Raw genomic sequence first — 12,535 nt, forward strand, 5'->3', positions numbered from 1 at the left:
TCACTGGTGCCTCCCCTCACCCCAAAATTACCTTGTATTTACTTTGTGTATTCTGTTTTTTTAATTATCTGTGAACCTGCTATTTTCCTTCCATAGAATATAAGCCCCTTGAGGGCAAGAACTGTTTTATTTTATTTTGTCTTAGATCACTGTTGATTATTGATTGGTTGATTAGCCAAATGAGCACATTTAGGCATGACCATCACAAACAGTAGAACAGGCTGCCTCAGAAGAATGTGGATTCCCCTCTCAAGTAAGCTCTTCACAAAAAGAACAAATACCAGCTTGGATATGTTGTAAAGGAGAGAGAGGTTTTGTGTTCAAGGAGAAATGAAACCAAATGACTCTAAGGTCCTTCCCACCCCTGAGATTCAGTTTTAGGTTCAAAGACTGAAGGGGAAACATTCGCTCAACAGCAGGCAACAAAACTATTTGTGTTCCAACTCTTTCACCAACAATATTACTTTGGGCAATTCACTTAACTACTTTGGACTTCAGTTTTCCCATCTGTAAAATGGGAATACTCTTTATTCTGCCCCTGAGAGATATGAGGATTGTCTGATATCATAGATGGGAAAGTAGTAGCTTTGAAAAATGCCAAGTCTTATACAAAAACCCAGTGTTGTTCCAATGACAAGGGAGTGCCTTAGTTTTACACAGTAATTTACAGTTACATTATACAAGGTCTGTTTTAAATGCAAATGGAACAGAGTTTTGCTCGTCCAATTCCCTACTTCAATTTATTCAGCTTCCTTGAATAAATCCCACAGAGGGACCACCCGATTTATTTACTTCATACTCTCTCCCCACTTTCTTTTTTGCCTTCATCTTGTTTGCAATGAGTATTTGGGATTTGACATCATGGGATCATAGGTTTAGAGCTGGAAGGGGCCTCAGAATCTAGTCCAGCCTCTTCATTTTACAGATGAGGAAATTGAGGCCCAAAGTCATACTAGTAGTAAATAGCAAAGCCAGGATTTGCAGTTAGGTCATCTGACTCCATCTCCAAGACTCCCTACACTACACCATTCTTTCCTCTCAATAAAAGAAAAAAGCCATAGTGTTATCTGAGCAGTGTGCTCTCAGCAGTCACAGCATACACCTATGAGAGCTACTGCCCATCAATAACTCTGATAGTATCTTTTATGGCAGCTCCCAAAATACTTACATTTTGGCAACGTAAACCCAAGGTAACTGTCGATCAGTCATGTCTAAATCTGCGTGACCTGATTTGGGGTTTTCTTGGCAAAGATACTAGCTCTAGAGTGGTCTGCCATTTCCTCCTGCAGTGTATCTCCATTTTACAGATGAGGAACTGAGGCAAATAGGGGTTAAGTGACTTGTTCAGGGTCACACAGCTAGCAAGTATCTGAGGCCAGATCTTCCTGACTCCAGGACCATTGCTCTATCTACTGTACCACCTAGTTGCCTGGGCCTTAGTTTACTCATCTGTAGAAGGGGCTGGGCTAAATGGCCTCTGATGCCCCTTCCAGCTCTAAACCTATGTATGATCTCATGAAATAAGTTTGACTAGTTCACTCTTGTTTGCAAGCAAGCCTTATGAAAACCAATTTCCATGTCTCCTTAGGTTATGTTTCTTTCCCCTGCAATAGAGGCAGCTAGGTGGTGCAGTGGACCCGGAGTCAGGAAGACCCCAGTTCAAATCCAGCCTCAGATACTTACTAGCTGTGTGATCCTGGGCAAGTCACTTAATCTCTGTCTGCCTCAGTTTCTTCAGTTATAAAATGGGAATCATAATAGCACCTAACTCCCAGGGTCATTGTGAGGATCAAATGAGAAAATATTTGTGAAGAATTTAAAACAGTACCTAGCATTATGTTTAATCAATGTTTGTTTCCTTCCTTACTGTAAAGGAAAGAGAACTATGTGCTCAAAAGAGCCAGGGTTTATGGTGAATCAACATGTGGAAACAAGGAAAGCCCAGTTTCATTTTATTTTTCCCTATTCTAATATCCAGGTCTTATAAAACTCCATTGTACCCACAGAAGTTATAAAAAAGCAGCATCTGTACACAGATACAGAAAGGGAGGTTTGCATAACGCTATGTCTGCAAAATGGATTCAAAGCCCAGAAATCCCGGTCCTCTGGAAAAGGGAGCACTGCTACTTTAAAGTTTTGCTGGGTTCTCTGTCTGTGCTCGGATTGCAGGCAGAGCAGACTGCAGCGGCTGGCTCATCCTATCGATAAGGTTCAGTTAGAGCCAAGGTGGAGGATGGGAAAGGAATGGAGCTGTCCCAGCTCCTCAATGAGATCAGGGCAAACTATGAAAGGCTGCTCACCAGAAATCAGATAGAGACCGTGCTCTCAACGAGACTCCAGGTAATGCTTTCATACAGGCAGGCAACTTCCAGGATAAGGAGACAATCCATGTCTACCCCATTCCTGTCTCGGCCTCTATGAGGTACAGTATTTCCTTTTCGATGCAGCATGTACTGGGGAAGGAATTCAGCTTTCGCTGCAATATGACTAGGACTAGAATAGAGAGGGAAAGACAGTGTTTATCTTGCAAAAATAGCATGAAGCCATGGGCAATTCGTAGATGGGAGGTGGGGGGGGTTGCAAAAAGGAAGAGGTTACTGAGATTAACGAGAGTTGGGGACCACAGAGAGAATATGATGCCCTCTGACCTCTGTGACATCCTTCAGGAAAAAGCATTTCAAGTATCCTGCAAAGATGTTGCAAAGGGGCTATTTATAGAGAAGGGTTTTAATAGTCAGCATCTTCAGTTTTACAGTCAAGAGAATAATGTGCTTATTTTAACCTAAGCAAAGCCGGTCTAAAAGATTTCCATAATATGTTTTCATTATAATAAACATGTAGGCTCACTTGATTATTATAAATTCTTATTCAAATCATCCCATTGTGATGAAAATCTAGCATTCAAGAATAATTCTATATTTTGTCAAAACCAACTCCTCTGTCTTCCCCACCCCCATCTAATTCGTGATCCAACTGTGCCTGGATTTCTTGTTTTTACCATTCCAGAAACTAAGGGTATGCATGATTATCTGCATCTCAAAGGATATACAATATAAATATTAAAAGGCAATTAAAGGTTCTAAATCCTAATTCCCTGGAATTGTTCATTTTTATCACAACAGACTCTTCATCAATTCATTAAGGCCCCAATCTACAAATGTGTTCCAAAAGGACAAGTCTATATTAAGAAGGGAAGTAAGCAGAAATTCCTGGTTTCTTACTGCTTACCGACCAAAATCTGAACTCAAGATCTGGCCATTCCTTTGCAAAAGATTATCAAATCCTATACACTCAAGTATAGTCAAGTTCTTATTGTATTGGTTAAGCATGTTGCCAAATATTAAATTTTGGTCCCAGGGTGGGGAAGAAGGAGGGAGGTGGAAATCACTGAGCCCTGAATGTGGGCCTTTATTCCTTTACCAATTTATTTTTAAAATTTTGTTGTTGTTGCTCAGCCGTTTAAATTGTGTCGACCCCATTTGGGGTTTAGTTGGCAGAGATATTGGAGTGCTTTGCCATTTCCTTCTCCAGCTCATTTTACAGAATGAGGAAACAAGCAAACAGGGTGAAGTGACTTGCCCAGGTTCACACAGCTAGTAAGTGTCTGAGGCCAGATTTGAACTCAGGGAGATGAGTCTTCCTGACTTCAGGTCCAGCACTCTATCCACTGTGCCACCTAGCTACCCTATATTTTTCAAAATATTTTTTCAAATGTATTTAAATATTTTTAGCTAGCATTTGTGGATAACCTTTAAGATTTCATTTTTTTAAAAAAACACAGTGGAATGGAGAGAGCACTGGATTTGGAGCCAGTAGATTTGGATTCAAATCCCAGCTCTGGATCGTATCAAGTAAATTCCCTAACTCCAAGGGTCTCAGTTTCCTCATCTGGACAATGACAGGCTTGGACTAAATAGCCTCTAAGGTCCCATGTAGATCTTAGTCTGCAATCCTAATATCAGAAACATTTATTTATTAAAGATCAGAATAGAAATTTTCAAATGTAGTTCGAGTAGTGTATTCACTTCTATAAATGGGATTTCATGAAAAAGTCTGAATGCAGATGATGTCAGTATTTGAAAGCAGTCTTTGTGTTGTGTATTGTAACCACATGGTATAAATGATTCTATCTTACATAAGTCTTCATGTTATCATTAGTCTATCAGAATGAAGGGCCTAGCTACAATATGTCACATCGGAGGGGTTGTTTTTTTTTTCTAGTTTGACTATCTGTCTGGTTGTTTTTATATGCCTTAAGACTCACTGGGAAAACTCACTTTGGAAAGACTAAAGAAAGTCAGCTAGATAAATTCCACAAGTACCTTTCATTTGTTTATGGCAAAAGAAAGAAAGGCAAGTGGTAAGAGCTGCCACTGGGAACAGAAGGTGAAAAAAAACTCACTGAAATAAGCATTGGTTAGCATTTCAGGAGTAAAGGATGTGTCCAAACCTTCTCTATTTCCTTTTTGTCAGTCATTTAATCATAAAGCAGCTGCATACGTCTGCCAAGTTGATACCAAAAACTGAGTGAGACAAGAGAAACCGCAATTCACAAGGACTCCTAATCCTACCCCTTCCATCCACAAACTTTCACTGACTCGAAACTATTTCCAAAATGAAATTTCCTTGGCTTCATCAAAGTTGAAGTTATAATTCTAATATCTCTGAAAGAACATGAGATAGCAAGTCACAACCAAGCAGAACCGAGAAAATTACATTCCCAATGATTACAATAATATAAAAGGAAAAAGGGGGAAGAGAAAGAAAAAAGAGGGGGAAAGAGAAAACAAAAGAGAAAGGAAGGAAGGAAGGAAGGAAGGAAGGAAGGAAGGAAGGAAGGAAGGAAGGAAGGAAGGAAGGAAGGAAGGAAGGAAGGAAGGAAAACATTGTACAATTATAATGACCAAGTTTGACCCCAGAGAAAAGTTGAGAAAATTATTCTTCCCCTGTTCTTTTCAGAGATAGGGAACTATGGATTTAGAATACTACATACACTGTCAGACATGGTCAATGTGTTGATTAATTTTGTTCAACTGCCTGTTTCCCCTCTTCCTTTTCAAATGTTTGTTATAAATGATACATCATTGGGTAGTGGAGGGGGAAGAATATATTCAGAAGTGAATGTGATTTAAAAACAAAAGGCATCAATAAAAATAAGATTTTTTAAAAGTTTAAACTGCATGTCACACCTCCTGCTTTGGGAGGCTGTAGTCATAACAGGAGCTATAGTCAACTCCTATTCTCATATTTCTTGTCAAGAGCCATCCAGGTCAGAATTCTCTTCAGAGGCAACTGTTTAATTCACACAAAAGAAAAAATACGGCTAACAATTCAATTTGATACTTACTGTTAGGATATTCTCAATATAATGGTCACAGCTTAAAAGGTACAATGCTTCACTACTCTATATGAGGAATCAACATGCCTCCTAAAAATACATTTTAGAGGTGAAATTTTCTGTAGATCAGTGTCAGGGTCTCTGAACTCTGAGACATTTTAGTTCCTCCGACAGTTTATTTATCAAAATAATTAGTAATCTACTTCCACATATTTGTGAAATTCTTCCTCTCTGCTTTCTCCCTTATCTATGCATTTGGTCTCAGAGTGCCAAATTAATTGGTTAAGAGGGGCAGGTCACCTATTGATTGGTTTTTGTGAAGTATTTGCTAAGAAAATACTGGTGGAAAGTGGTTTTATTTCCCCCTTCCTGTAGCCTCATTACTATTCCATAAATTGTACAGTAGTTGTCTTAAGTTTAAGAGGAGAATACGTTTATATATAGGGGTGAACAAACAAGTGGATGGACAGGATCCCAGAAAAAATAACTGAGAAGTTGTTAGTATATCATAGAATCATAGAATTTAGCCTTGGAAGAAAACTTAGAGGCCGTTGAGTCCAATCCTCTCATTTTTACAGCTGAGGAAACTGAAACAGAAAAATTAAAGGACTTGTCCAAGGTCACACAGCTAGTGTCTGAGGCAGGATTTGAACTCAGGTCTTTCTTAGTCTAGGTCTGGTGCTCTATTCATTGTACTACCTAAGATGCCATTCCCTTTTTTTAAGTATAAATTATTTTAAATGCAGGATTGATTTTGTTGTTTGAAGATCATCATGAATATTAATAATTTAAGAGATAGCAGAAGAGATTGCCATTCATTGAATTTTCCCCCTGACTTTATAAGTAATTTTGTGACTGGGGCTTTGTTCCAAAGTGAGAAATTTAAAGAGGCACTCAAAGTTCTTCTGAGGAAGAATGTAAAGACAGTACCTGCTGGAGGAAAGGGTCTAGAGCAGGGGTGGAGAACCTGTCGTAGCTTCCCCAATCCTGGTAGACAATGGGAAAGGATGATAAAAGTTGCACCAGCAACAGCTCACTCTCACAAACTTCTGGGTGGGCAGAGGCCACAGCTGGCAGACCAAACTCCAGCCACACCTAGGGTTGGCCAGGAAGTCATGGTCCCAACCTATCCAGCTAATCCCTTAAACGCCAACAGCTTTGGCCCTCTCACAGCCAGGAGAGAAAAGCTTGCACAGATGCCAAAAAGCCCAGAAGCCCTGAGGAGAGTACAAAATGAGTCCTCCACCCTCAATCAGCCCACAGATGGGCATGTCCTAAAGGCAGCCCTACTGGAGGGCAGTGACCTCTCAGGGACTTGAGCCTCAACCTCCCAGATCTTTTTCTCTCCCATAAAGTTTTGCCCTCCCTGACTTCTCAAAATTTCCCATAGTGTGGAACCCCAGGGATTGGCTGGGAGAATTGGGTTGAAAATGTGGTGGGCCACCTCATGAATTGAAAGGAATACAATATTCTGGAGTGAGAAATGCTTCCCCAGACCTAGACGTTCTGGGACATTGCTACTAACCCTCTCCACAGCCTGCCTCTGCAAGAGTATTGTAGGGAGAAAGGGGGAAATGGACTTCAGGAAAGGTGAGGCAGGAGAGGAATACAGCTCCTTGGCTCTTTCTGGAGGGACCCTGCTAATCTTTCATCAGAAGACCTTTTCTTTCCCTCTCAAGTTGCTCAAACTTTCCCAAGGGCAGAGAACTGAGGAGAAGAGGTTCTTGGGGCCAACATGTGTGTGTGCCCATGTGCGCCCATGCCTAGGAGAACCAAGAACCTCTTTCTCCTGTTAAGTTGTTTGTACTAAATCATAAGACCAGAATAGCTAAATCTCAAAAACCTGGCTAAAATACCACATCATTGATAATTCAGAGGCCTGAGTTCTTTTCCCTACTCTCATAATGTTTCTGTTGCAGCTAGGTTGTGCAATAACATGCTGGGTCTGGAGTCAGGAAGTCTTGAGTTCAAATCCAACCTTAGACACTTACTACCCATGTGACTCTAGGCAAGTCATCTAACCTGTTTGCCTCAGTTTCCTCCTCTATAAAATGGGGTAAATGACAGCACCTACCACTCAGGATTGTTGTGAGGATTAAACAAGATATTTGTAAAGGACTTAGCACAATGTCTGATGTAGTAGATACTATATAAATGCTAGCTGTTGTTATAATTATTCTGTAAAATTAGGGGTTTGGGATGAGATGGTCTCTAACATCCCTTCCTACATAACAGTCTACAAACCTATGAGATATGGATTCTATTTGACCAAATCTAAGCACAGTTTCAATTTCAATAAGAGTTCAAATAAGCTTTCCTTTGTGACCTTGGACGAATCATTGACCTTTTCCAGGGCTTCAGTTTCTTCCTCACTTAAATGAAAGTATTTGGGGTGGCCAGAGCACTGGCCCTGGAGTCAGAAGCACCTGAGTTCAAATTCAGCCTCAGAAACTTACCACTTACTAGCCATGTGACCTTGGGCAAGTCACTTAACCCCAACTGCCTTGCCTTCCCCCTTCCAAACAATTAAAAAATTTATAAAAAATAAAATAAAATGAAAGCATTGGAGATGATGGTTTCTATAATTCCTTCCAGCTCTAACATGGATTGTTGTGTGTATTTTTAAGAGGGTAGTATTGGTATCCTCCTTCAAACCATCTGTTTATTATGAGAGTTGCTATTCCACCTTCAACCCCTATTAATTTGGCTTCCTGGATGCTACATATGAACAATTGACCTTTGCCTCTGGTTTCCCAGATTTATTCATCAAAAGAGGAAGCGACCAAATGGCCCTTCCTATGGGGTATACTGATAAATGTTTAACAACCAGATCTCTAGTGAGTGCTTAAGAGCTTTCTTCCCCTCCTTTCTCTCTCTCTCTCTCTCTCTCTCTCTCTCTCTCTCTCTCTCTCTCTCTCTCTCTCTTTTCCTCTCTTTCTCTCTCTCTCTCTCTCTCTCTCTCTCTCTCTCTCTCTCTCTCTCTGCCTTCATCTCTTCCCCCTCCTCTCTTTCTGTCTCCCTCCCTTCTCTCTTTTCTTACTCTTTCTTTCTCTGTCTCCATATACATACATATGTGTGTATGTATATACAGATATATGAACTACATACATACACATACATATACATTATATATACATGCATACACTGTATATACACACATATATACACACATATACTTAAACATATATGTGTGCAGGACACACTTTTAAGTTTAGTCTGTGTTAATATTTTCTTCATCCTTTTCTTAAGTCTACACAATCAACAAAACAATAAATCAAGGCTTGATTTGTTTTCCAAGGTATAACGCTCACACTGAAAATTTAACAAACCAGCTCTTGGGCGATGGTGAGAGCTGACTCCTACACACTCCTAACTTTCCTCTAGGAGGGGGAGTATATGGGTAGCTTCTCTCACAGTGGCCTCCTGATGTCCTGGAGTTTCTGTTTCATCCCATAAGCTTCTACCCCACAAGCAGGGTACCATTCCTGCTATTCATGCTTAGTGTAGATCGGGGGGATTACCCAAGAAACAAAATATTCCTAGTTAAGTCAATCTGGCCACTAACTTACTATGTTTATGTAGTCTTAAATGAGTTAAGGCATAGCAAGTTTATTCAAAGAAGAACTCCATTATGATAAGCCAAGAAATAAAAACCTTAGGAATGACTTTTCATCTTTTCACAAAATGAATGGGTATTTGCATGCTTCATAGAATTTTGAATCTAGAGGCCTATAGAGATCATTCAGCTTACATAGAGAGAAACTTAAGGCAAAGAGCCATCAAATGGCATGCTCAGGGACACAGAACTAATTAGTAGCAGAGGTGACACTAAAAAAAAGTCAAGTTCTATAACCTACTAATGACAACACACACACAACTGAGTCTTTGTGTTGATTTTATGCTGAATTTGTATAAAGTTTCTGTTTGTAATCATGCCCTTCTTTTTTCTGTAGCTAGAAGAAGATTTAAGCAAGAAAATGGACAAAGATGAAGAAGCGCTAAAAGCAGCCCAAGCAGAACTCAAAGAAGCCCGCCGTCAGTGGCACCATCTGCAAGTGGAAATTGAATCTCTCCATGCCGTGGTGAGACTAGCCACAAAAAAACTTAACCTCATATCTGCATAACTGAAAAATTAGTCCATTTAGTCTCCTATTGTTATCTGATTAAGAGAGGGACAGGAAGACTGCTGGATAGACTCAGTAAGAAGGGCAAGGTCAAAGCCACAGACTTCTATTCCTAGACCTCTTGCTCCCTTCTCTGTGACTGTATGTGTGTCAGCTCAACCTTGCCTTCGTGCACCTGGAAAATAAAATTATAAGACTTGGCTTACAGCCCTGAGATTCTCTGGACCTAGAGAAAAGGTCAGAAACAACAAATACCTTATTCTTATACACTCAGTATTACAGGGGTAGCTGGCTTTTTTTTTTAAGTAATCTATTGAGAAAATGTTCATGCAGAGGAGGAGACATGTTCTTTCCCAAACAGCCCTTACCAAAAAATAGTTTTCTATTCTAATTTTTAAATTTAATTTTATTCTAATTTTTAATTTCCTTAGAAAACTAAAGAGACATGCCCCCACTCTTGAAATGGAGATAGAAGAAAATTGATGGTCTTAATATCATTATACAGATAAGTGAGGGTGAGGTTAATCATGCTTCAGGATTCTCATCCCAGGATGTCCTTAAGTAGCAAAGTCTTTTGTATATAATGATACTAATAATAATAGCTAGCATTTATATAATGCTTTAAGGTTTGCAAAGTGCTTTTCAAATGCCATTTCATTTTATCTTCACAACAACTTTGGGAGGTAGGTGCTATTCTTATATTCATGTCACAGACGAGGAAACTCATCTGTAGATGAGCTCTATCCATTGCTTGACCATATATTGGTATGTATATAATTCTTCAGGAATTGATACCAATCAACACAGCATTTATTGTTGTTCAGTCATTTAGAAATGAGGAAACTGAGGCAAACAGGATGAAATGACTTGCCCAGGGTCACACAGCTAGTAAGTGTCTGAGGCTAGATTTGAACTCAGGTCTTCCTGACTCCATGCCTGGCACTCTATCCACCACACTACCTAGTTGCTTCTGTTATGTGTTGAGCACTGATCTCAAGGAGCTCATATTCCATCAGAGGAGAAAACATTTACAACATGTTTGACAAGGCATAGGGTACTGGACTTGGAGTCAGGAAGACCTGTGTTCAAATCCTACCTCAGACACTTACTTGTCCACTGTCCCTGGGCAAGTCACTTAGGTTCTCTGTGCCATTGTTTCTTCATCTTAAAAGGAATTTGAACTCAATGGCTCCTAAACTCTATTCTAGCTATGATCTTATATATATGCAAAAAGTATATACAAGGTAATATAGGCAGGAGGTACTAGCAGTTGGAAGGGGATCAGAAAAGTCTTTATAAAAGAGGTGGTGTGTTTGAGGTAAGCTTTAAAAGAGGATAAAGTTTCTAAGAGGTAGAGGTGAGAATAGACTCTATTCCAAGCATTGGGGACAGCCTTATGTAAAGGCATGGGGACAGCAGATGGATTGCCATGAGTAAGGACCAGCAGGAAGGCCAGTTTGGCTGGACTGAAGTATGTGTTAAGTGAAATGATGAAAAATAAGCCTGGAAAGGTAGCTTGAAACCAGGTCATGCAGGGCTTTAAATGGCAAATGGAGAAGTTTTATTTGTTTCCAGACATAATAGGAGCCACCAGAGTTTTTTTGAGCAGGGTAGTTACATGTTAAAACCTGTGCTTTGCTTTAGGAATATCAGTTCGGCAGCTAAATAGAAGTTAGATTAGAGAGGGCAGAGGTCAGACAAGGAAACCAGTTAGGAGATTTTTGTAATAGTCCAAGTGAGATGTGATAATGACCTGAACTATCCTAGTTCAGGGGTGAAGGGACATCCTTAGCCTCCCACACATCCTAGTGTGCGGTGAAGAGTAAGAAATTCAGGATAATTCATTCCCAAGTAGCAAACCTAGTTATTTTGGTATGAAAATAACAAAGGTAATCCAGGTTTGGGGTATGGCCAAGTATGCGCAGTGATAGGATCAAGAGGCAAGAGATTCAAAAATTGAAGACAGTGTAAAGTTGAAATGGTTAGGGGTATGGAAAGGGAGAAAAGTGAAGTCAGAGCTAAGGTGATGGCCTTGAAGAACACTGAGAGTTAGAGGGTTTGGAGGTCGGAGTAAAGACAAAGAAAACGTTTAAAAGGAGTTGGGAGAGGAGGGATGATAGAAAGCTGTAGTAAGATGAAGAAATGTCAGAATTCTTGACAATGAAAGTAGGAGAACCCTTGTGAATGATGGCAAATCCTGTGTAGTGCTGAAATGGATCAAAGGAGTTAAGTCATAGGAGCTGAATAGATTGAGGATATGGGGGACCAGGATATTTGAGGGTATATCAGCATTTATGCTGAAGTTCCCTAGTATAAGTTCAGGAGATGGAACAGAAATTAATACAGGTATTGAATTCTTTGAGGAAGGAGAGAGAATTAGCTGGGGGCTCAGAGATATCCATCAGGATCTGGATTGGGTCATATATCTGCACAGAGTGAACATCAGAGAAGAGGCTGATTGCTAATCAACAACAAACCCCTGAAAGAAGAGACAGTAAGAGATACACCCACTTAAAATAACCAGAGATGGCATAAAATACCTGGGAGAATAATTGCCAAGACAAACCCAGGAACTACATAAACATAATTATAAAAACACTTTCTATACAAATAAAGTCAGAGTCAAATAATTGGAGATGTTGTTCATGGGTGGGTAGAGACAAAATGACAATTCTACCTAATCTACTTATTCAATGCCATCCCAATTAAATTACCAAAAAATTATTTTATTGAGCTATAAAAAATAATAACAACATTCATTTGGAAGAATATCAAAAGATTAATTGGGGGAAAAAAAACATGTAAAGGAGGGTTATCAGTACCATATCTTGTGTTTGTCCTTTGTTTTTGAAGAGGACCATGACATCAAGGAGAATTTTGAATCTAGAGGCCCATAGAGATCATTCAGCTTACATAGAGAGAAAGTAAGGCAAAGAGCCATCAATGGCATGCTCAGGGTCACAGAATTAATTAGTAGCAGAGCTGACACTAAAAAAAGTCAAGTTCTATAACCTACTAATGACCATACACACACACACACACACACACACACACACACACACACACACACACA

The 12,535-nt window shown here is 39.7% G+C and overlaps 1 protein-coding gene across 2 annotated transcripts in view; it reads left to right on the forward strand.

Moving 5' to 3' along the window:
* The first annotated feature begins 2,156 nt into the window (after positions 1-2,156).
* KRT222 (keratin 222) overlaps positions 2,157-12,535 on the forward strand; it is a 19,540-nt gene continuing 9,161 nt past the window's right edge. Inside the window, exons 1-2 of one of the 2 annotated variants that reach the window (XM_069074206.1) lie at positions 2,157-2,340; positions 9,292-9,420. In XM_069074206.1, the coding sequence (XP_068930307.1) occupies positions 2,245-2,340; positions 9,292-9,420 (225 nt within the window). In that variant the 5' untranslated portion in view covers positions 2,157-2,244. Of the gene's footprint in view, positions 2,423-9,291; positions 9,421-12,535 lie in introns of both variants that reach the window. The other variant, XM_069074207.1, reaches the window with a different exon arrangement.

The sequence above is a fragment of the Petaurus breviceps genome, unplaced genomic scaffold (assembly GCF_028583685.1).
Source record: "Petaurus breviceps papuanus isolate PSGF00001 unplaced genomic scaffold, PetGlider_PUasm1.0 90887, whole genome shotgun sequence".
NCBI lineage: Eukaryota > Metazoa > Chordata > Mammalia > Diprotodontia > Petauridae > Petaurus > Petaurus breviceps.